This window comes from Rhinopithecus roxellana, chromosome 17 (genome assembly GCF_007565055.1).
Source record: "Rhinopithecus roxellana isolate Shanxi Qingling chromosome 17, ASM756505v1, whole genome shotgun sequence".
NCBI classification, from domain to species: Eukaryota; Metazoa; Chordata; class Mammalia; order Primates; family Cercopithecidae; genus Rhinopithecus; species Rhinopithecus roxellana.
In genome coordinates this window covers 1,551,323-1,577,109 of record NC_044565.1, presented here as the reverse complement: position 1 = coordinate 1,577,109, position 25,787 = coordinate 1,551,323, and the positions used below count along the sequence as shown (strand labels likewise).

Here is a 25,787-nt window from a genome sequence, read left to right as displayed (position 1 = left end):
CTCTTACATAAAATGTCTTTTATCTAGTCAGTTATCACACTGGTATGAGATGTGTTTGTTATTCTTTTTCAGGGACTGTTGCCGTTTGCTGTTGTGGGAAGTATGGATGAGGTGAAAGTTGGAAACAAGGTGGTCAAAGCTCGCCAGTACCCTTGGGGTGTTGTACAAGGTAAATGAGACAAAGGATGAATAGAAGTATGTATCTAGTAATCTCAAAGCTGCCTTTCATGCCTTCTTTGGGGTGATGCTTAGTTTGGATGTGATTGGTTGTCAGAGGAGTTGGCTGTGTACTATTTTAGCCAAAGTCTGGAGGCCATGTAGAGCCTCCCCCTTCTCATTATGCCACACAAACATTACCTCCCCGTGGTACCCTGTTAGTAGGTGGGAAACAACAGTGGGGCACTCTGACCAAAATGTGAATGTAGAAACTAGTGTTAAGACATAAAACATCACTAATTACCACTTAACTATGAGGACGGTTAACCATCTTATAAATTTATTTATTTTTACTGATAAAAGTATTGCCAGCTATTTCCGGAATAAACCAGTCAGCCAACTTAAAAAGTTAAATCCACTTGACATTTAGATTATTTATCTGACATTATAATGAGTAAGTAAGTAGTACTGTATGGTTCATTTACTTATAGTGCTAATTAATGGTGAATAGATAACCTTTACTAGTATAGATTTCCAAATGCTGATTTTTTTCTTAATTGATAAATTTTGTAATTAATGAAAAATATCGAGAAAATGTAACATTTTTAATTTTATAAAAAATATAAAAGTAATAATTATACTAAAGAGTGTTGGTCACAATAACATATATTTATTTGTAGTCCTCTAGTCACCGTAAACATAGAAGAAGGATCATGTAAGTGTGTTCACTAATTTGGAATAGTGTCTAACACAGGATCATAAATGTGTTGTATAAAAAGAATTTGATAATTATAGCATGGATAGATAGTATTCTTGAGTTTGTAGAATTTACTACTTTGAAGTTTTAGTGAACTAATATTACATACTCTTTTTAAACATTATGTGAAACGTCTTCAGGATAGTTTGTAAACTGCTAACAAAATATTAGTGTGAAATAACTAGAACAGTTGGTTAACAATAAGTTCTGTCTCTTTTGCTATTTCCTGGTGGTCCATTGGCTACTAAATTTAAAGTAAATCTCCTGGTCTGTTAATTCACATTGCCTATGATACAGGGTTTATACTGCAAGAGTTTCTTCCTTGGTTGCCTGTATAAAATAATCGTAGCAATTAAACAAACTGATCATTTTGCTATTTGTTATTTCACATGTTTTCATTTATTTGTTCATTCAGCAAACACTTAATTGTGTGCCAGGAATTAAAATCCAGTGTTGCTCTTTTCTTTTTTTTTTTTTTGGCTAGTGGAAAATGAAAACCACTGTGACTTTGTAAAGCTGCGGGAAATGCTCATTTGTACAAACATGGAGGACCTGCGAGAGCAGACCCATACCAGGCACTATGAGCTGTACAGGCGCTGCAAACTGGAGGAAATGGGCTTTACAGATGTGGGCCCAGAAAACAAGCCGGTCAGGTAGGGTTGGGTTCTTGGGAAGCCAACCAAAGAGGAAGTTAGAAAGGATTGCATATTTTTATATATCCAGGGTGATGGGGCATGTGTTGTTTAGAATCTCCCAAAACCACGATATAGAATCATTTGGTAATGACTAATTATTGTGCTTCTTGAATCACTTGACTCCTTCTTGCTTTTGAAGAGTCTTGCTTTTTAAGTCCTTGTCTGACTCAGAAAGAGTTAAATACAATGAAGAATGTATGACAGAGGCCCCCTGTTTCAGTTCATGCTGACGTGAGTAACTGAAGGAAAATACCCTCATTATTTGATTTATTTTTGTATTTATCTGAGACAGATGATATATTTAACTGTTTTCATAAAGGTAAGTTGGAACACAAATCATTTTCTTATTTTTATTTGTTTATTTTTTGTAGAGACAGGGTCTTACTATGCTGCCCAGGCTGGTCTCAAACTCCTGGCCTCAAGTGATCCTCCTACCTCAGCCTCCCAAAGCTTTGGGATTACAAATGTGAGCCTCCATACCAGTCCTCAGGAATCATTTAAAATAAACTAAAACATTTTCTGTTGGTTTTTCTTCTGTAAAGGTTTTGGAATGAGTGAAGCTTAGCAAAACGTATTATAGAGGAAGAATGAGAGTGCTTGTAGGGAGTCGGAGAGTAGATTGTTTCTTGCCATATTACAGCGTAGTTATAAGAATTTTAGAATCCGAACACCTCCTTGCTCAGTAATATAAAGCATTAAAAGTTGTAGAAACTTCCTTGGTAATTTCATATGGTGCTGTATCCCAGACTTTATGAAACTCGAATCCTTAGTGTACTGAATCAAGTCGATTTGATGTAGCATTCCAGAACAGTGTTTGCATGGAGGAAAGCATGAGATCCTTGGGACAAATGCTATTTTAAACTCTCTTAATGAGACTGAGGATTCCTTTTCCATTGCATTGTTTGCATTTGTTATTTCCCTGATTCTTGAGTAAACACGAAAGGAGGAGGAGTGCATCAAATCAGTGCTGCTGTTGCATATAAGCTTTTGGAAGACTTAATCTTAGATGAAGTTAAAATTTTAAATTTCTTCAGTCTATGGAGTTAATTAATGTTTTCACTTCTGGTAGCATAGTGAATTAAGAATTGTGTATACTTACAGCCGGGCGTGATGATTCATGCCTGTAATCCCAGCACTTTGGGAGGCCAAGGCGGGCAGACCACTTGAGGTCAGGAGTTCGAGACCAGCCTGGCCAACATGGTGAAACCCTGTCTCTACTAAAATTACACAAATTAGCTGGGTGTGGTGGCATACTCCTGTAAAACCAGCTACTCAGGAGGCTGAGGTGGGAGAATCTCTTGAACCTGGGAGGCAGAGTTTACAGTGAACTGAGATTGTGCCACTGCACTCCAACCTGGGCGACAGAGCGAGACTCCCATCTCAAAGAAAATAAAAAAAAAACATTGTATGTACTTAACCCACCCTCACCAAATTCAGGCATAGGATGCTTCTGGTTATGGGCCAGTCATTCTGGTAAACTGACAGTTTTCTTATGATACTGTCTTCACTAAAGATTAATCATCTTGACTTAGCTTCCCTAGTGTTTCTCAGAGGAGGCTCTCTTCTCATTTCTTCCAAAGGTCACTTCAGAGGCCTCTGTGCACTGAGGTGGAAGGGATCCTGAGTAAGAGCATGCAGGGACAGCTTTGAAGTCCTCCCTGAGGAGATGGGCCTGGGTGTCTGGTGGAGTCATCATCAGTCACCTGTGGATGATTAAGAAATTCAGGGTCAGAATTTCCAGGGATGAAGCCTAGAAGTCTGCAGTCAGAATTCTTAGTCATTCAGCAAATAATTAGTTTGTCTGCTGTCTGCTCAGCCAAATGCTAGCCATTGGGTATATGTGCACTGTGGGATCAAACAAGAGACCCTCTCTGTGTACAGTCTGTATTGTGGGCTGGGAGGAGGACCCCTATGTGAAGAAGAGAGTTCGGGGGAGGGAGGCAGAAGTGGGGAGACCAAGTTAGGAGGTTGCCATGAGAAGATGGAGGCATGAAAGAGAGTGGTAGTGACAGAGGGGTGAGAAGTATGCTTAGGACATGTAATTTTTTTTAATTTTATTTTATTATTATTTTTTTTTGAGATGGAGTCTCACTGTGTTGCCCAGGCTGGAGTTCAGTGGCGTGATCTCGGCTCACTGCAACCTCCACCTCCCAGGTTCAAGTGATTCTCATGCCTCAGCCTCCTGAGTAGCTGGGACTACAGGCATGCACCACCACCCCCGGCTAATTTTTGTGTTTATAGTAGAGACAGGGTTTCACCATGTTGGCCAGGCTGGTCTTGAATTCCTGGCCTCAAGTGATCTGCCTGCCTCGGGTTCCTGAAGTGATGGGATTACTGACGTGAGCCACCACACCTGGCTGAGGATATGTAATTTAAAGTTAAAGTCTGTGGGACCCACTGATAAATTAAGTTTAGATATGGGATTTGAAGGAAAGAGAGGAGGACCCACTGATAAATTATTTTTGGATATGGGATTTGAAGGAAAGAGAGGAATCAAGGATAACTGTCACCGTTTTGACCTAGAAAGTGGGGTGACTGGTGGTGATCTTTATTGACCAGAGCAGGATGGAAATCGGAGAGTTTAGGGGTGTAGTTGGTAATTCAGAGGTTTCAGAAATGTTACATTTAAGCTGCTTGTTTAATATTCAGTTGAAGAGTTTGAGTAGGTTATTACAAACATGAATCTGGAGCAAGGGAGAAGTTAGGGCTGCCATAGTAATTTGGGAGTCAACAGTGAATAATACTGGGTAAAATCTTAAGTATTTTTTGAAAGGTTCTGCTAAATGCTAGAGATTACTATTATTTCTCATGGAGTTTACGTTCTCGTAGGGGAGTTCAAAAATTAAACACCTAATTGCACAGTACATTGTAGCTGTGATATAAGCACTAAAGGAGAGGTAGACAGTGTAAAATGGGTGGTGTGGGTGGGGGGGTTCCAAATTTAAGCTGGGAAATTCGGGAAGACTTTCTTGAGGCAGTGACTATTTTGAGCTGTAATAACTTGGGGAAAACAGAGCAAGACATATACAGAGGGCTGAAGATGGAGAGAGAATGGCATCTGGAAGAAGATCAGTGCACCGCAGTACAGCAGGACAGATGAGGCAGGTCTGGGCGCGCATGAGATGAGAGGAGAGAACAGGCAGGCAGCAGCTATGGAGGCCCTGGGGAGGATTTTGATCTTTGTCCTAAGGGGAAGGCAACTTTATTTTAGGAATAATATTTGCATTTTAAAAATTATTCTTTGCTCTAATGTGAAGGAGGTATTGAAGGGGTGTGCAGAGATGCTTAGGAGAGGCCAGTTAGGAGAGCATTTCTTTGACTAAAGTGAGATCAATGACAATAAAGAGCTGGACATATTTGAGAGATGACTAGAAGATAAAATTGGAAGAACTTAGTAGTTGTTTGGATATTAATAAACTGAGAAAGCAGGAGGCTAGAAGGAGACTCCTAGTCTCCTGAATTTGTGGTTTCATGGTTAGGTGGATAGTTACTGCATTCATCTAGATAGGTATGGCTGAAGGAGGACTAGCTTTTTTGTGTGTGTGAGGCAGCAGTGGTAGGCACAGTGGAGGTCACAGTTTGGGACCTGTTGACTTTGAGTTTCCTCTGAAACAGCAAAGTGACAATTACAAGTAAACACTTTGGGGTATCTTTCTGGAGGTCAGAGAAGGGCTGGGCCAAAGAAATATGCTTAAGAGTCATGGGCATTTAAATGATTAATTCTAAGTGTGACCAGAGATAAGACTGCCTGTAGAGAGAAGTACATCTAGAAAGAAAGTTGACTCGGAAACAGCCTTGAGTCACTTTAGTATTTGTCAGCTGGCGGAGCAGATAGGAGAGCATGAGAAGGGAGGAGGAGGAGGAAAACCAGCAGTGTCACGTCTTGAAACTTGACAGAGGGGATCAAGAAAGAGAGAGTGTGCTGCTGTGTCAAAGTTGAGGGCCAAGTTTATGCTGCACAAGTACAGAGGTGCTTCCTTGACAATTCTCGGAGAATAATGAAGACCACTTTGTGTTCAGTTCAAAAAGGCAGTGGCTGGGGCCGGGCGCAGTGGCTCACGCCTGTAATCCGAGCACTTTGGGAGGCTGAGGCAGGCAGATCACGAGGTCAGGAGATCGAGACCATCCTGGCTAACACGGTGAAACCCCATCTCTACTAAAAATACAGAAAATTAGCCGGCTTGGTGGCGGGCACATGTAGTCCCAGCTACTTGGGAGGCTGAGGCAGGAGAATGACATGAACCCAGGAGGTGGAACTTGCAGTGAGCCGAGATCATGCCACTGCACTCCTGCCTGGGTGACAGCGAGATTCCCTCTCAAAAAAACAAAAAAAGATGGCCGGGCGCGGTGGCTCAAGCCTGTAATCCCAGCACTTTGGGAGGCCGAGACGGGTGGATCATGAGGTCAGGAGATCGAGACCATCCTGGCTAACACCGTGAAACCCCATCTCTACTAAAAAATACAAAAAAAACTAGACGGGCGAGGTGGCGGGCACCTGTAGTCCCAGCTACTCGGGAGCCTGAGGCAGGAGAATGGCGTAAACCCGGGAGGCGGAGCTTGCAGTGAGCTGAGATCCAGCCACTGCACTCCAGCCCGGGCCACAGAGCGAGACTCCGTCTCAAAAAAAAAAAAGAAAAAAAAGGCAGTGGTTGGAAGGCTACATAGGTCTGGACTTGCAGATTTGAAGGGAAGGCGTACAACAGGAAGAAACCATTTTCGTTCTAGCTCTGGGAGTAGAATGGATGAACTGAAACCATTGCCAGCCTTGTTTGTTCACTGCTCACAATTCATATCCAGGGAAAGAAAGTCCAGTAGGCCCAATGTAGGTCATGTTCCCATCTCATGTTTAGGAGTGAGTATGAACCTGATTAATTGTCCCACAAGACTGTATCCCATGGGGGACAGGTAACCCCCGAAAAGGTAATGAGGATAATGCTACCAAGAGGAAAGGGCTCAATGATAGGCAGTCAGGAATCATAGATTGCCCATCACATCCATTTACTGAGCATTTCTTCAGGTTGGGAAGCATCTGCTCACTGATCACACAAAGAAGAGGAAATTAGAAAGGGAGGTTCTTCAGCTTAGGTCAGGCTATGGACTGGGTGGGAGCAGCGGCTGGAAGAAACTCAGTAAGTTTAGGTCAGGCTACAGAGCTAGTGGGAGCAGTAGCTCAGTATTGTCTTCTGAGAGAGTAGACCTTTCTACGGTATTTCTGGATCACTTGGGTAAAGTTGAGGCAAAATGTCTCTTCTGGTGCTTTGTCGTATGTGATTAAATGATTTGATAAGGCTTTTGTAGCTCATTATAGTCTGATGTATTAGGAAACTTTTGTTTTTTATAGTTTCAAGAAGTTATATCTTGCCAGGTGCGGTAGCTTATGCCTGTAATCTCAGTACTTTGGGAGGCCGAGGCAGGTGGATCACCTGAGGTCAGGAGTTCAAGACCAGCCTGGCCAACATGGTGAAACCCTGTCTGTAGTAAAAATACAAAAATTAGCTGGGCGTGGTGGCGGACACCTGTAATCCCAGCTATGTGGGATGCTGAGGCAGGAGAATTGCTTGAACCTGGGAGGTGGAGGCTGCAGTGAGCTGAGATCACACCACTGCACTCCAGCCTGGGCAGCAGAGTGAGACTGTATCTCAAAAAAAAAAAAAAAAAAAAAAGAATTTATGTCTGTTTTCTGGGGAGTCTTTTCCCATTTAATTTGGTAGTTGTAATTTGGTTGGCATGTAAAATCTGTCCCCCAGTATTACATCTGTCTAGCAATAAAGACAAGTGATGCGAACCTATTGGGTGACCTTTATGTCACTGTACTTCCTGGCCCTCTTTGTTGCCAGAACTTCCGTTTGTTTTTCCACTTACATTTTATTGAGTGTGTATGCTGAGTCATAGTGGGTATCCTAATCTGCCAGCACCAATTGTAGGCTTGTCACGAGCCCCACGTAAATAACATTATAGTCTTACAGTTTAATGAACTGATCTTAACATTTTATATTAATTATTTCAACCATTGGAAACATGCCTTTATAAAACTTTTTAAATCCCCAAGTTTAATAAAGATTAACCTAACTAATCTCTTTCCCACAGTTAATCACCTTTAACTTTTTAGCACAAAATCACTGTCATTGAAGTACTGTGGGACCTATAGCTTTGAAAGGAAGATTTATGCGTAGTAGTTTAGAGTTGCTTAAGTGTTTGACGTAATTTTAGTAAAACTTAATGTCTTTGGAACTCTCAAGAACTAAATAGTTCTTCAGGTAGTCCATAGTAGACTTGGAAAAAGTTCACTAGGCTTATTGGAACTGTACTTGAATCACAAACATGTCCCAATTGAAGGAAAGGACTTTTCTTGATGACATGAGCATCTGAGATTTTTTCTTTCTTTCTCTTTGGTTTTCAACTTTAAATCAGTGAGATTTGCAACAATAGTAGTATGTTGGCATTAAATATTCATGACAGGCCAGACGCAGTGGTTTACGCCTTATCCCAACACTTTGGGAGGCCAGACAGGTGCATCACTTAAGCTTTGGAGCTTGAGACCAGCCTAGGTAACATGACAAAACTCCATCTCTACAAAGAATACAGAAATTAACCAGCTGTGGTGGCATGCTTATACAGTCCCAGCTACTTGTGTGATAGAGGCAGGATGATTGCTTGACTCCAGGAGGTAGAGGCTACAGTGAGCTATAATTGCACCACTGCTCTCCAGCCTGGATGACAGAGTGAGAGCTCATCTCAAAAAAAAAAAAAAAAAAAAAAATTATGATGGCAAGCTACTTTTATGCTAGAAAAGGGAATAGTATAGCAAGAAAATGTTTTTATTTTTATTTAATAAATCTATAAGAAACAATGATTGCATTAGTTTTAGAATACTAACTTTATAGACCATTGTCTTCTAGATCTGACTCTTTACCACCTTTTGAAAAATAGTACAAGTTTCTTTACTTGAAATTGGCCTTGTAAATTTACATTGTCAGAAGTTGGAAAGCAGCACAGTAAGATGCAAAATATGCGGAAGCAGTCCATCACTTTCTTCTGCTGAGACATCACATTGGGGCAATCTGATTTGTGGTAGTTGGGAATATGAACTTTGGAACAAGTCTAATCTGGTTCAAATCCCAGCTTTTTACTTTTCAGCTGTGTTTCTCTGGGCAGATTACTCTCTGTGCTTTAGTTTTCTTATTTAGAATGTCAGGGCTTGTTGTTCGGGGTTGCTGTGGGAATTAAATAGTCAACATAAAGGAGTCCAGAAGAGTATCCTGCCAGTAGCAGATACTCAGCAAATGTTAGGTCTCTTCTCTTCACCGGGTAGGTGTATTTTCCTTGTGAACAACTCAAATGCTTGTATAGATTAATGAAGCATTGTTTTAAAAAAAACTTACGTTTGTTATGAATTCAAGATATTTTTACATCAAGCTTGTCTTTAAAGACTATCAGTCATGTTGGACTAGTGAAATGTAGTGAAGTTTCTAAAGATGATTAAAGTAGCTGATAAATACAGGGGCTTCTTTAAAAAAAAGATCAAAACAAACAAGCAAAAAGCCTGGTACTAAGTAAAATGCCTCCTTGGGGTGTGAGACATGTGATATCTAGGGTATTTTGCACATTTGTAATCTCTTCTTTTAAAGAACATGTTTCTGCAAGTGTTTAGGATCTGTTTCTTCTTGGAACCCCTCCTGTGCATGCCTCACACTCACCTCTCAGCCATGGTAGCTGTTGTGTAGTATTTCTTACTCTGTGTTTCTTTGAACTTACAGAATTCTATACTTAAAAGCTTGATGTCTCCAGTTATAAAATTTAAGATTAATAAGATTTCTTAATTCATCATATTTTGAAATTGATTTATTTTTATAAGCAATAGAAATTTCTCACTAATGCAGCTGGAAAGTGAATTTGTGTTCTCTGTCAAACCTTTGGGATATTCTGATAGCAAGCCCAAATGGAAGGGCTCAGCATTTCTGACATATAGGAAGGTTAATTATACCTCCAAAATGCTACACATAGGAAAGGACAGCTACCAGTAGAGTTCCAGGATAGTCCTTTCTTTGCTGGTTATGCTGGTTCAGTCTGCCTCCCCTCTCCCAGAAATTTGTCATGGAATGAACATTTATAAAGAAACTGAAATGTCTAGAGAGTTCTGCTGGATAGTCAGTCACAGAGATGAATAAGGATTCATTTTCCTGTTCTCAAGATTTTTGATCTATGAGAAAGGAGAGGCAGGCAGGATATAAATGCCATGGCAGTGCTTGGAAGGAACAGTTAATTCTAACTGGGGAGTGTGGCAGTCACTACAGGACTGAACGAAGGAGGACAAACGCAGAAATGAAAACTTAAACTGTTTTAAAGGAAGGGGCCAGGGGAAGAAGAGAGCACACTGCTTCTAGTGGGCAAAGGCAGCTACCCCAAGCTTCTTCAGCCCTTCATATTTATTGGGTAGAAAGAACAGGGAGGAAGAGGTAATGATTGGTCAGCTGCCTAATTGATCACAGGTTCATATTATTGCTAACAGGCTTCAGATGTGCCCTGTAGATGGTCACAAGAAACACTTGTGCCTGTGTTGTGACTGCCCTCAGCATTCCTCCTGGACGGCAGACGCAGTTTGTCAGTTTGTAACATTCTGGATTTATGAGAACAGTTTGCTCTTTACTTATAAAGCCTCCAGTGGTATACTGAGTTGATCATGACCCTCATTTTTTCAGCCTGCAACAGGGGAGAGTGGGGAAGACTTTACAGAGGAAGTTGTATGTGAATTTGCCCTTGAGGGGCAGAAGATTAGCAGGGCAGCATGGGGGTAGAAAGTGGACAGTGGCCACAAATTGAAGCCTGAAATGCCAGGTACATTCTAGGAACAGTGAACTGATGTGGCTGTTCATTGGTGTGACTGAAACCTGAGGGTATCAGAATTGCTTGGTGAGAAATCAATCTGGAAAGGTAAAATTAGGCCAGATATAAAGTTTCTTGAGTGCAGTTTAAAGGAGGTGGGACCTTATTCTGTAGACAGCATAACTTTAATGTGGTGGGAAAAGATAATGAGATCTGTGCTTTTGGTGGAAAATCTAGAGAGTGACAAGAACAAAGTGAAAGAGGAACTAGAAGCTCAGAGATGAATTAGGAGATTGTTGCAGTAGTGAAGGCAGAAAATCACAAAGATCAGGTTTGGCTGTAATCAGATAATCTGTAGAAATGGAAAGAAGCTTATATTAAGAGGCTTAGCTTCAGAAGCTGAACTAATGGACCTTGGTGATGAGATAGGGAGATAGGGTAAGGGAAGAGTGAAAGATGACTCAGGATTTCCAAGTTTCTACACACAGTGATTCCAGTGAACAGAGATTGAAAGAGGGACGTGTTTAGGCTGAAACGAGGGTATTTCTTGTAAAGGAGTTGCTTAAGCAGAGACTTCAGGACTCTAGTACTCCATATCAGCACTAACACGGGTGACTTCATATTTCATGCTATAGGAAATTTCATGTTTTGGGTTACCATGTGTAAAAAGATATTGGTACCTGTTATATATATGAGGCTGAACATGAGATGTATGGTAGGTTCTTAAATAGCAATGTTTTGTTCAATGTCATTTTGTTATAACATTGATAAGAAAAAAAATTGATTCCTAGTGATGGCCACTGTCTGTGTAGAGTTGGCACATTCTCCCTGTATCTACAGGTTTTCTCTGGGTTCTTCATCCCAAAGCTGTCAGCGTTAAGTTCATGGGCATGTCTAAATTGTCCCAGTCTGAGTTGGGTGTGGGTGGTGTGAGTGTGCCCTGCAATGGAATGGCGTGCTGTCCAGGGCTGATTCCCACTTAGCTTCCAGGATAGGCTCCAGCCATCCATGACCCTGAACTGGAGTAAGCAGGTTGGAGAAAGAATGAATGAATACATATTATTGTAACATAAAAATTTATTAATTATACAGTACACAAATGTAGGACAGTAAGCAATGTGGTGTGAAAGAACTCAGTGAGCCTGCCGTATTTGTCGTTATTGTTTTTGAATTACATTATGGTAGGAGATGATCTTTACAGTTTTCCCTTTGCAAACATTTATTCCCTGATTTCGCCTCCACCACGATGACTGCCATCACTCACTGATGCACCAAAAATTGGGTAATTAATTGTCCTACTTGTTTTTAATTTTTCTTAAATGTGTATATAGCTAACATTTATTTCTATGTTTAATATTAGGAAGGTTTTGAGTCTTTACTTACAAGTTTGGTAGTGTTTTTGTGACCAGAAATATGCCATAGGAACTTAATTCTTGTTTATATCAATTACCCTACGGTAAAAATCGGTTTAATTATACGTCGCTTCACTTAAAAGTTACAGTTTTCAAGAACCTGTTAATGGCATTAGGTGAGCACTTGTATTTTTTAAAGTTTATTATATCACTTTTTTTTTTTTTTTTTGAGACAGAGTCTTACTCTGTCACCCAGGCTGGAATGCAGTGGTATGGTCTTGGCTCACTACAACCTCCACCTCCTGGGCTCAAGCAATTCTCCTGCCTCGGCCTCCCATGTAGCTAGGACTACAGGTGCACACCACCATGCCTGACTAATTTTTTGTATTTTTAATAGAGACAGGGTTTCACTATGTTGGCCAGGCTGGTCTTGAACTCCTTACCTCAGGTGATCCTCCCGCCTCAGCCTCCCAAAGTGTTGGGATTACAGGTGTGAGTCACCAGGCCTGGCCAATTATACCACTTTTTTTTTGAGACAGAGTCTTGCTTTGTCACCCAGGCTGGAGTGCAATGGCATGATCTCGGCTCACTGCAGTCTCTGCCTCCTGGGTTCAAGCAATTCTCTCACCTCAGCCTCCCAAGTAGCTGAGATTACAGGCACCTGCCATCATGCCCAGCTAATTTTTGTATTTTTGTAGAGACAGGGTTTCACCATGTTGGTCAGGCTGGTCTTGAACTCCTGACATTAGGTGATCCACCTGCCTTGGCCTCCCAGAGTGTTGGGATTACAGGCGTTAGCCACCATACCCGGCCTATATCACTTTTTAACAGGAGAGTAACACAAATAACTTTTTAGTCTTCAAGAGACCTATGAAGCCAAAAGACATGAGTTCCATGGTGAACGTCAGAGGAAGGAAGAAGAAATGAAGCAGATGTTTGTGCAGCGAGTAAAGGAGAAAGAAGCCATATTGAAAGAAACTGAGAGAGAGGCAAGTATGCTGGTTTGATGTGATTTGCATTTATTTTTTAGATGTCCTATTAATTTGGAGGATTTATTCCAAGAATTCGCTTGAGATGCTTTTGTAGGCTACTTGTTCTTTAAAGAGTAGCTTTTCCAACACATAGTATTTGAATATTGACTTAAAATCATAGCCTGAAATTAAATGAAAACTTTGGCCTTCTTTTTTTTAAAAGTAGTGCATTTATGGAGTGACTAATCGTTGAAATTCTCATAACGAACTGGAAGCTGCAGCAGCTACCCTCTTGGGTGCAGACATTTTTCTTTCATGAAATCCATCATGCCTTGAATCCACAGTATACAATTTTTAGGTGCCTTATTCAACCAGTCTCAGTGGTGGTTTGTCTTTGTTAGTGCCAAAGCTAAAAGAAGAAACACCACTGGATGTTTTCTTGTGCCTGGCAGGGCAAGCCACATTTGCCACAGGCCAACTCCTGAAGGTGGTAGGCCTCACAGCCACAGTGGCAACACAGTGTATGCGTCTTACTGTGATGCTTTCCAAACGATGACCTTCCCTTTGTCATCTCACTCCTTTAACTGAGACCAAAGATAATTTTGGCCTTTTGAGCAAATATTCTTCCATTTGAAATAGTTTATCAAGGGCTTGTAATGGACTAGGTTACTGAGAAGTGTCTTAACCATGAGCCATAAACATTTTTTCTATGGCTTAATAAAGCCTTTTTTGAGTGTTACTGGGGTGGTTGTTTGCCCTGAAATGGGGATTTGTGAAGGCTGTGAAGTAGCTTTACTTCCCATTTGAACCCAGTCTCTCAGTCTCTCAGGGTGTAGTTAGGTGGTCTAGATCAGTGGTCCCCAGTCTTTTTGGCACCAGGGACCAGTTTCCTGAAGACAGTTTTTTCACGGACCAGGGGAGATGGTTTCGGAACGAAACTGTTCCACCTCACATCCTCAGGCATCAGATTCTCATAAGGAGCGCACAACCTACATCCCTCACATGCGCAGTTTGCTCTCCTGTGGGAATCTAATGCCACCACTGATCTAACAGGAGGCAGAGTTCAGGCAATACTGCTTGTTTGCCCGCCACTCACCCCATACTGTGCAGCGGTTCCTAACAGGCCATGGACCAGTACTGGTCCGTGGCCTGGGGATTGGGGACCCCTGGTCTAGATGACCTTGGGGTAGTCCTGGAACCAAAAAAATCACCACTGAACTTCCGTAGTTTTGTTTGCTTCTAGTTCTCAAGCAGCAGTTTAGGTTTTGAGTAAAGCTATTTTCTTGGAAATACGTGATTTCTTGAAGAGTTAATCTGTAATCCAGTTGTGCTAGTTTATTATTTCAGATACACTTATAGTACTTGCTGCGTAAGTGAACTGTGCAGGAAATGGTTTTGTAAAAGTAATAGTTTACTGATTTATTTATAATTCGAATTTTGATGTTTTATTTGGAAAAAGTTCAAACACCAGAAAAGTGAAAGTATAGGATGCCTATGTCCTTCCCCTTACCTAAGAAAATAGGAATACCATAATCTCACCCAATCTTCAGTCCTTATTCAGATTTCCCTAGTTGTCCCAAGATTGGCTTTCAAAATCATTCCTTTTTATTTGGTGATTTTTCTGTTTTTGTTTTTGAACCAGGATGCAATCACTGATTACATATTGTACTTGGGTATTATGTTTGTTTAGTTTCTTTTATTCAAGAGTTTCTTATATAGCATGACTCTTAGTTTTACCTAGTTCACTATTAAAAAAGATACCACTCAAAACATTATTTAATTCTATAATAAAGGACTGTTATTTAAATATGTCCTTGCCAATATTGTTGTGAAACAATTATCCCTTATCTTTTGTATAAATCTAGATTTTTATAGGTAGGTTAGTAAAATGATGTATGCTTAGATAATAGTGTGTGAACATTAGATGAGCGGGGAGATGCACAGAACAAATGATGTCTCCAAATATTGTTCACGTTCTGTCTTCCCTATTCCTTTATTGACAACATTCTAGAAGAACTCATGAGGCATGTTGCGTGTGACACACGGATTTCTCATATACCCTCCCCACTTTAAGAAAAACTACAGTTTATATTTATCCCTCAGGTTACATGACCATCATTAAGTTATTATTACTACCCGATTTGATATGTCAGTCTATATCTTGGGATAATTTTTTCATTTAACATTTATGCCCCTCATATTTCCAAAAAGTATGCTCAGTAATTTGCAATTTAGAAATGCAGCTACGTTACAACCATGAACATGAGGAGAACAGGAGCCTTATAATACAGGGTATGAAGAAGGGGTTTGCACAGAGGGCAGCTGAGAACCCTGGTCGAGGGAATTTTTAAGTGAACACGAAGACTGGGCTCTAAGGCTCTAACTTCTAGGTGGGCAGGGCAGAAGGGACCACACAGAATTTAGATGGAAGTCATGTGCTAGCTCAGCAGAGAGAAATATTTTCCCTAGTATTTATTTCTAATTTCTAAAAATGGGGCCAGGCATGGTGGCTCATGCCTGTAATCCTAGCACTTTGGGAGGCCAAGGCGGGTGGATCACTTGAGATCAGGAGTTCGAGACCAACCTGGCCAATATGGTGAAACCCTATCTCTACTAAAAATACAAAAATTAGCCGGGCATGGCGGTGCACGCCTGTAATCTCAGCTACTCGGGAGGCTGAGGCAGGAGAATCGCCTGAACACAAGAGGCAGAGGTTGCAGGTGAGCCGAGATTATGCCACTGCACTCCAGCCTGGGCAACAGAGTGAGACTCCACACAAGAGGCAGAGGTTGCGGTGAGCCGAGATTGCGCCACTGCACTCCAGCCTGGGCAACAAGAGCGAGACTCCGTCTCAAAAAAAAAAAAAAAGTCGTTTGAGACGGAGTCTCGCTCTTGTTGCCCAGGCTGGAGTGCAGTGGCGCAATCTCGGCTCACCGCAACCTCTGCCTCTTGTGTTCAGGCGATTCTCCTGCCTCAGCCTCCCGAGTAGCTGGAATTATAGGCATGCGCCGCCATGCCCGGCTAATTTTGTATTTTTAGTAGAGACGGGGTTTCTCCATGTTGGTCAGGCTGGTCTCGAACTCCTGACCCCACATGATCCGCCCACCTCAGCCTCCCAAAGAAAAAAGATACTTTTAAAAGGATCTTTGAGTGACAGAATGTGTAGTATCCTTAAAAGTAGTGTTTACAAAAGATACAGCATTGTACAGTAGTCCCCCTTTATCCTCAGTTTGGCTTTCTGAGGTTTCAGTTACCTGTGGTCAATCACTGTCTGAAAATACTACTATAAGATATTTTGAGAGAGAGAGAGAAAGAGACCACATTCACATAACTTTTATTACATATATTAATTGTTCTATTTTATTATTAATTGTTATTGTTAGTCTCTTACACTGTGCCTTAACTTTACCATAGGTGTCTATATAGAGGAAAAAAGCATAGGGTATGGTACTACCTGTGGTTTCAGGCATCCTCCTGGAGTCTTGGAATATATCCCCCATGGAAAAGGGGAGACTGTCGTACCATATTGATAACTTAATCTTCTTAAGAGAATTGGTGACTGTTGATAGCACAAAAGATCCCTTGTTTTTAATTTTTTGAGAATTTGAAAATGTATTTGAATTAACTGCCTGTCATAGTGAATAATGGAACCAAGAATGCATGCTTCATGTGTATGGAATAGTTCTTGATAGCCAGAGCTGGAAATGCCACACAATGTGAATAATAGTCACATTCACACCTCCCCACCATCTTGTTTAATGTTTCCCTCTTTATAGTTTTCCTGGAAATTTTTAGTCAACCTCATGAATGATGTATGAAGGGCTCTGTGACCTTTCAAGATATTTTAATATGCATATGAGGTACGCAACCTCCATTTGAGTAACCAGAGAGCTATCTCTAGTCACGTGATAGAAACCTGCCCTTGCCACTTCCTTTCCAGACTTTACCCCACTCCTGCTCCTCTCCCACATCACCAGTGCACACGTGTGCAGAAAACTGTCACTCTGTTTGTGCCACTGATTTGAATGACATCTGGGTAGCGTGCCCTTTAAACACACACATGTACCTAGCATATAACTTTTTTAAAAGCAGGAACCATTTAAATAAACAAATACTAAGGAACTGATGCTTCTCTGAAAAGACATCCTCTGGAATAAAAGCATCTTAGGTTAGAAGGGCCTTATTCGATTATCTGTTTTAACCTTGTTTCCCTTGGAATACTTCTCCTGTCAGGTGCTCGCTGGCTCACAGGACAACCTGTTCCGTGTTGGGAACATAACACTTTTATTAGACCAGAGTTTAGCTCTCTGGTTTCTTCCCTCAGTCTCTGATTTTCAGTGAAATATTTCCTCAAATGTTGTATGTCATCCTTTTTTTTTTTTTTTTTTTTTTTTTTGAGATGGAGCCTCACTCTGTCGCCCAGGCTGGAGTATAATGGCGCTATCTTGGCTCACTGCAACCTCAGCCTCCCGGGTTCAAGCAGTTCTCCTATCTCAGCCTCCTGAGTAGCTGGGAGTACAGGTGCACACCGCCACACCTGGTTAATTTTTTGTATTAGTAGAAACGGGGTTTCACCGTGTTGCCCAGGCTGGTCTTGAACTCTTGAGCTCAGGCAGTCCACCCGCCTTGACCTCCCAAAGGTCTCCCCCTTTCTAGACACCTTGGTGTCTTAATGACATAGCCAGGTGCGGTGGCTCATGCCTGTAAACCTCCATGAGCTACCACAGTCCAGCTATGTCATCTTTTTCTAGACACCAAGTCCTGCTTTGTTTGCATGAATGCTAGGTTTCTACCCGGAACTAAAACGTTAATGTTAGATTTACCTAACCAGATCAGAGGACCAAAAATAAGGTTATCTTTTAAAATGTAGATTCTAGACACTGTGTTTGTGTTGTTAGAGGGCACAGCACACAGCTGATTCGTATGGAGCTGGCTTAAGACCCTAGATTTTTTTTTTTTTGAGGTAAGCCACAATTAAACCAGGACCACCTACATTCTTCCTTGGACCTTGTCTCTTTGAACTTGCATGCAGAACTTCACATAACTTTCATCTGTATTTCTTCTCATTACTAGTTCTTCTACATCTTTTAGAATTCTTTTATGAGCAGCATTGTGTGCTGTGCTGGGGGTATAAAAATAAAAAAGACATAGCTCCTAAGTAATCCTCAGGGAGACGTTGCTCCCACAGTTAGCCCAGCACATGTGTGCTAAGGGTTTCTCTTTTGCACCTATAACAGAGCACAGGGCACACAAAGAACTACCCAGGGTGGCAGTTGGAGCAAGCTAAGTTTCCTATTCTTTGTTATTAACAATGGGTAATATCTATTGAGTGCTTACTCAATGCCAGCCATCCTGGTAAAAACGTTAGATAGAATTTTTCTTTTGGTATATCCCAGTTGTTTTAAAGCTTCCTTTTTATTTGTGAGTTTCCAGAGTTTTATGCCCTTCATAGCTTTGAGAAATATGCCTTCTATGATCCATATAGGGCATTCCTTAAATTGTGGAAAAATATAAAGTAAAAGACCTGCCCCTAAGTTGACATCCAAGGTGACATTGCTCCCTTTATATGGTTTATCAAGTGATTTCCAGCCCCAAGGAGATGAAAAACTACTGAATTTTATTCTTTAAATAATTTTTTCTGCTTTTTTCACTTAAGAGAAATCTCTTGTAATGTTATAAACTTTTGTGAAACTCATTTAACAGTTGTATAGGGGAAGTATAAACCCTATAGGTTCTTCATTGGAATGACCCCTTATTCTCAGAGTAACAAAAGAAAAACAAACAAGTTTATTAACATGTGTATTTCACATATACATGGGTGATACAGTCAGTGAGTAGTTCTCAAAGAGGTGACTGCATTCTACCTTCTATAGCAACTTCAACAAAGAACAGTTAATTTTTACAAAAATGACAAGACAAAGGAAAAGGACTTGGAGTCTCTAGGGACAGCAACTTGGAGGAAGGCACGTAGCTGGCAGAGGAAGGCTAGTCAGCAAAGCTAGTTAATGTAGAGCTGTCTGGTTCCAGTCTCCAGGCCCAAAAGAGTCTGAAGTTGTCTTTGGTGGTTAACCTTTGTTCTCCCTGGTTGGGGAAGGGGGCTGGATACCTTTTGTCTTTGTACATCTATATCCTGCCTTTAGGTACCTAAAGGGAGGTCAGAGAGCTTTCCTGTATCTGCTGCTGCTTAGTTGCTCTCAGCTCAACAGTCCTGCACATTCTGCTCTCCTACAGCTTCATCAGATGTGTTTAGCATTAATGTATTCTTTGACTTTATCTTTATTGGATAGTGTAAATTCTACTATGATGAGTATTTTTATATGTAAAACTTTCTCTGAGTTTAGGATATTTTTAAGCCTAGATCTCAAGACATTGAAAGACTGGGAAAATAGAATACAGTTTTGACATTCTTGACATAGTTGACAATTGACACTTGCTTTCCAGTGATGTTTACCAGTACAGTTTTCAATAACTGTTTACTGCACATATTTTACTTGGAAAATAGTGTTGTTGTTTTTTTCCTTTCTGGTGATTTCTTTCTATACTTTGCATCTCTTATTTTTATTGAGCATGGACTTAAGAGACTTTAAGAAGTTTTGTGGGGAAAATATACACCAAGAAAATAAAAACTCTAGGAAAAGGTCACAGTGTTTTAAAAACAGTTTTGTTCATAAAGCTATGATTTTTATTATATTTAGTTTAAGCATTTTTTGCATGGGAACTCATTTAGAATTAAAGTTACCAAGGGAATTCCATATGTAAACTTTTCCTTGAACTGTGAACTTCTGAGACTTGAGGAAGACTTTGACTGTGTAGGTTATTCTGTGTTGTGCTGTGGGGTCTGCCTTTGTGTTGCTGATCTGGAAAGCGTGCCTCTGCTGCCGTGCTGTGTCAGTAGTGGGGATTGCACTTTTGTTTCCAGCTACAGGCCAAATTTGAGCACCTTAAGAGACTTCACCAAGAAGAGAGAATGAAACTTGAAGAAAAGAGAAGACTTTTGGAAGAAGAAATAATTGCTTTCTCTAAAAAGAAAGCTACCTCCGAGATATTTCACAGCCAGTCCTTTGTGGCAACAGGCAGCAACCTGAGGAAGGACAAGGACCGTAAGAAGTAAGAGACCCAGCCACCCTCCTTGGCAGCCCTGCCCGCACTTGTCACATGGCCCCGTCGGATCTTCCTTGCGCTTCTTACTTCTGCTTCCTTATGCTTTGTCTGCCTCCTCCAACTAAATGTCAGCTCTTGGAGAGGAGAGACATTGTCTCTCTTGTCCACTGCGGTTTCCCCAGCATCCAGAACAGCACCTGGCACATGTTATGTGTTCAGTGTTTGCCAAAATGAATGAAGGAACAAAATAAAAATACATCACAGTGTAGAAAGGATCAGTTAGCTGGGGGAAAATGGCTGCTCTTATTTCATAGCCCAGCCGTGACCCTAGTACACAGCTAATGGCTGCTGACCCCATGAGTTATTTTGAATTTCATGTCTAAATGAAGCTGTGCCCTTTGTTGGGGAATTATAGACATAGATAGTATTTTATTAAACTAATTCTTAGGTTCATTTTTTTAGAACAAATTCTACTGATACTGATTTTCTGAGAATTTTTATTTTAATAAGGGAACCAGGCTGTGGATTCGAACTCCTGTGCGTTGATGTCAGAACTTGTGAAAACAGTGGTGGACGTAAAGATGCAGAGAAAGGTAGAGAGGGCCACAGTGCAAGGGGGCGGCCATGAGTAGCATGTGGATGATAATCACAAGGCGTGTAGGTTTGGGGTATGTGTTAAAATCAGTTACCCAAGTTTTAGAAAATAAGTTTATTTTTCCTTTTTGATAATTTCCTTCTGTACTTTGTATCCCTTGTTTTATTTCTCCCACTTAAGATGTCCCTGTCGGTTTAACTCTTTGGCTGTTGAGGAAATTCATCATGCCTTGTTCTGCTCAGAATGCTCATTTGGGGGACTCTGCCTCAGTTTACTCTAGCTGCCTCTGTGCTAGCAGCATTTCATGCTCCCATGTTCCCCACAGAGCAACACATCTGGTTTAATGCTCTCACTGCATCTATGTCAGACCCATTTTCAGAATATTGCAACTCAACTTTAAAATAGTAAAACATAATCTTGGCCCATTGGTGGCTTTCAATTTTTTAAACATGGAGAAGTAAACCACAGGACTTTGGCAGGTTTTATTGGCTTATATATTTTACACTTTTTTTTTTTTTTTTTTTTTTTTTGAAAAGAGGAAGGAATTCGCATGTATGATCTTTTAATGTAAGCTCTCCAAGGGCATGGATCTTTATCTTGTTCCTTGATATAACCATCCCCAGAGCCTAGAGCAGTTGTCTGGTACATAGTAGGCATGCAATTACTTTTTAAAGAATAAGTAGTATAAAAGCTGTATTTTATTCAAGCATTGAATTTCAAAAGATAAACTATAAATTTATTACTGCTTTTCAACCTGCTTTGGATTTTAAAGCTTATGGATCTTTTATTAATACCTTTTTTCCTTTCATCTTAACCCAGTGTTACTAAAATTAGATTTCCCATTTTTTCGCCTATATGAAAGATAATTTACATTTACCTTGTAAAAATTATCACCCTGCTCCACTTGAGAACCGTGCTGTTGTTTGCAAAATCAGGGCCAAACCCATATTTTTTGAGAGCTCTCTAGAGGAATTTATCTTCAAGAAAATATGGTTTAGTGTTTTTGGTTTTTTCTTTGCTTTTTCAAAGTCCCATAGCCGGATATCCTATAATATACTAGATGCGTATTTGCTAATTTTTACTTCTTGAATGTTTTCTTTCAAAGTGTACCAATCAAAAGGTTCTTTTTCTTTACAGCTCCAATTTTTTGTAAAACAGAAGTTCCAGAGCACAGAAGGTCATCATCACAAGCAAACTTCATTAAAAAAAAACTAGAAGTGTGCTTTGATTTTGCTGTTTGTATTTGTTTTATCACTCTGTATTTGGTGAACGGCCACAGTTACTGATATTTATGGAAAAGTACTTTCAAGTACAAGGTCAATACATAAGCCAGAGTGAGTGATACTACAAGTTGAGCATCTCTAATTCAAAAATCTGAAATCCAGAAGCTTCAAAATCTCAATCTTTTTGAGCACTGACTTGACCCCACAAGTGGAAAATTCCCCACCTGACACCTTTGCTTTCTGATGGTTCAGTTTAAACGGATTTTGTTTCTTGCACAAAATTATTAAAAATGTTGTATAAATTACTTTCAGGCTATATGTATAAGGTGGATGTGAAACATGAATTATGTAATTAGTCAGGTCCCATTGTGTATATGCAGATATTCCAGAATCTGAAATCCAAAACACTTCTGGTCCCTAGCATTTTGGATAAGGGATACTCAGCTTGTACCTATATATTCATATATATTCACTGTTGTTAGAAATTTTTAAGTTGCTGTTTTGTGATGAATCTAAATCTTTTGTCTTGCTACCAAGCTATTGTCACTGCAGTGCATTATACCAAAGAGCGAAGTGTCAGTGCCATTGAAAATACAGAACCCATTAATATCGTGACTATATGATTGCATTTATATTCCAAGATGAACCTTTTTTATACTAAAAATTTTGGGGAATATGTTTTGGGATGTATTATAGAGCTGAAACTCTAACCTCTTAATAGTTTTATAGAACTTAAAAATTTTTGATACAGTTACCCAGTTGGTGATACGATCTTAAGCTTTTATGTCAAATTATTTAATATGACTTCATGCTTTATTATGCCTTATTATGGCTGATGTATTACTCTGGTGGAACAAAATATCTTTAAAAGTTAAAACATCCAAATATATAAACTCTTTTTTCCTAATGATAAAGTACCTTTGAGTATGAGTGTATCACAGCTTTCATTAGGAAAACTTTTCATTACATACTTGTTTAAACTCTGTCTTCCAGGGGAAAAATAATAAGGTTGAATCATTTTATTAAAAATACATTTTGAGAAAATAACTATGAACATCTGAATATTAAAGATATGAAAATACACATAATTCATATTTCAGGTGGTATTTGCATTCAGTGCCTTGCTAGTATTCTCAGAACATTTTAATTATTTCTAACATTTCTTAACAGTCATAGATATATAAATTTTCATTTTTTGTACTTGAATATTCTAAATAAAACTGACATTTACTCTTGACAAATAAAACATGTATATTTACTAAAATGTGTTTAATTTTCCTTTTTGAAAACTCATTTTCAAAACGTTCATTTAATTACTCATTTGAATTATTTTGGAGATGAGGTATTTTATGAGTATTTTCAGACAATAAAACTTATTAGTCTGTGTCAGATTCTGAGCAATCATAAAGTCATCCAAGTTGTAAATAAAACTGCGTAGCACAATTTATCTGGACACTTTAAATTTTATTTTTGCATATGAAATTCACAGATATCTCTCAGTCTTTAAAAACTTCAGTAAATTAAATTATATGTGTCACAGAACAAGCTCAGAAGTTTCTTCGCAAGATCAGTGACACCCGGGTTCTGGTAGGCAGGGAGTCCTAGACGGTAGGTGACCTGAAGTACAGAGCCAGGCCAGCACGCCACAGTACTTAGTGCCAGCTGAGCAGACTGTTCACAGAGGGACTCAATGACACTGCGGGAGTGTTTGTTACATATGTGGCTATATTTGACCACACTGTTTATAAAGCAGCTCTCCTTAACTCTGAAGAAGGTACTTCGAAGTGTGAGATGGATTGTTGGAATGGTAAACAGTTATTCAAGTTTCTAGTTGAAAAGAACGTAATAAACCTGCCTAAGACTCTCTGGACTTAACAGCAGGGTGGTCATTTTGTACTGCTGATGACTGCTGTGAGAAAGCCTCACTCCTGCTTCAACCACAATGTGAATTTTAAATTTATTTCATATATTTGGGTCTCATATAAGATTTTATTTTAAAAGAGTTCAACAACAAAGAAATTTTTTAACAATGACTTCTTATTACAAAGCTAATTTATTATCAGGCACATGATTAGAAAATGAATTATCCACTGATGCTTAAATTAATCTGGGAATAAAATAAAGCTACTCATGTTTTGCTACAAATTTTTCCCATTAAGCTTATGAAACAGTTGTCTGTAACTAGCAGCCATTAATCCTGGTACATACTCCCTCCAATTTTTAAAGCTCTTTCACATAGACTAGGATTTGAACTTCAAAGCAACACAAGGAAAAAGCATTACAGGGGTTACTATCACTATATTGTAGATGAACTCAGTGTAGGTCCCGTGTTCCTATTGGGACTGGGAAATGGGGACGCACACATGATTCAGGCCATCCATGCATCACGGAGCGGCCAGAGCAGGCTGGACAACCAAGTGGGTTTGGAGCAGGGCACTCCCAAAAGGGTGTCTGCCTCTCTCCTCACAGATCACAAGGAGCCGTCCAAGGAAGTGACTGGTCCTGAGGGGACTGGAGCAGTTTGTCCAGTGTGAAAGAAGAAGGCATTCTTAGTACAAGGCACAGCATGTTGTGTGCACTGGAAAGTAGCTGAGCAACATCCGAGTACCAGTGAGGAGCGGGACTCTGGTAAGGGCCAGGTTTCAGAAGCAGGTAAGGAATGGGTCAGGAAAGAGTTTAAAAATCCTATCTGGCAGGCAGTAGGAGCTATTGAAAGGCTTGGCCTCACAAGGTTAGGTGTTCTCCAGGGTTTATGGGAAGGAGATATTGGCAGGCAGGGGCATCTGGGCCAGGGGCAGGCCAACCCTTTAGGGAAATACAATAGACTCACGTAAGGTGTGTTTAAACAATACTGATGTAGAAAGGAATGTATAGTCATGAAAATGGTAGCTGTATGGATAAATCCAAATGAATAGCCTATATAAAACAATTATAACATCTTATGGACTTGAAAATACATAGTGAATTAAAATATGAGAAAATAGTGGCAAGAAAGTTAGGAATGGGGTAAATCGAGGGATCTCAGGTTCTTGCATTAACTGGGAAGTGGTTAGGAGTCCCAGTCACACAGGTAAATCAGAATTGCTTCTCGCCGTCTCTAAGGTAAGCATGAAACATGGTGACGTGTGTAACTTCCAGGCTAATAGTAGGAAAGCTGGTTTTAAAATGCTAATACAGAAAAAAAAAAAAAAAAAAACTACAGGAAATAGCACAGGTGTGACAATCAGAACACATGTAGTAATATGGTAGATTTAGACCCAAATGTATCAATAAGTACTTGGATTACATGCTCAATTTTTTTAAATAAGTTTCCTAAAAAAGCAGCTGTATGTAGTTTACAAGAGAACAGTCTAGAACTTTGTCTTTATAGACAAGAGAAAGGTTAAAAGAAGATGGGAAAAGGTACATCATGCAAATTTTAACTAAAAGCTAATGTGTAGCTTTTTTTAATTTTTTCTTGACAGGGTCTTGCTCTGTTGCTCAAGCTGTTGTGCAGTGGCACAGTCATAGCTCACTGTAGCCTCAAACTCCTGGTCTCCAACAGTCCTCCTGCCTTAGGCACATCACCATGCTTGACTAATTTTTTTTTTTTTTTTTTTTTTTTTTCCGTTTTTGGTAGAGACAGAGTCTTGCCCAGGCTGGTCTCAAACTCCTGGCCTCAAGTGATCCTCCCACCTCAGCCTCCCAAAGTGTTAGAATTACAGGCAGGAGCCATTGTGCCTGGCCATATTTTCAATATATTAAGATAACTTTAAGGCCAAAAGCATTGCTAGAGATGAGAGAAAACTCGTAAAATAAATAGCAGTTCTCAGCTATACATCCCTATGTACAAAATAGCTTCGGCATATTTAAAGCAAAGATTGATGGGAATATAGGAAAATACAGATCCCCACTTAGTGAGAGATTTAAACATACTACTTGTGTATGAGAGGACAAGCAGACTGAAAATTAGTGCAGATATGGGAGACTTGAAGAAAATATGCAACAGCCTTGGCCTTGTGAGCGCAGATAAAACAGTGCACCCGGGGTATGCTTCAGGCACACGTGGAACGTAGAGTTGACTATGTTTTACTATAAAGCAAGCCTCAATACCTTTATGTTCTTGATCATAATA

General features: G+C 39.9%; 1 protein-coding gene across 1 annotated transcript in view; it reads left to right on the top strand.

Moving 5' to 3' along the window:
• Window positions 1-22,937, top strand: part of SEPTIN10 (septin 10) — a 75,117-nt gene extending 52,180 nt beyond the window's left edge. The window contains exons 7-11 of the mRNA XM_030921457.1: window positions 73-169; window positions 1,398-1,566; window positions 12,640-12,772; window positions 19,674-19,861; window positions 21,588-22,937. Of these exons, the coding sequence (XP_030777317.1) occupies window positions 73-169; window positions 1,398-1,566; window positions 12,640-12,772; window positions 19,674-19,861; window positions 21,588-21,603 (603 nt within the window). The 3' untranslated portion in view covers window positions 21,604-22,937. The remainder of the gene's footprint in view (window positions 1-72; window positions 170-1,397; window positions 1,567-12,639; window positions 12,773-19,673; window positions 19,862-21,587) is intronic.
• Window positions 22,938-25,787: the final 2,850 nt, after the last annotated feature.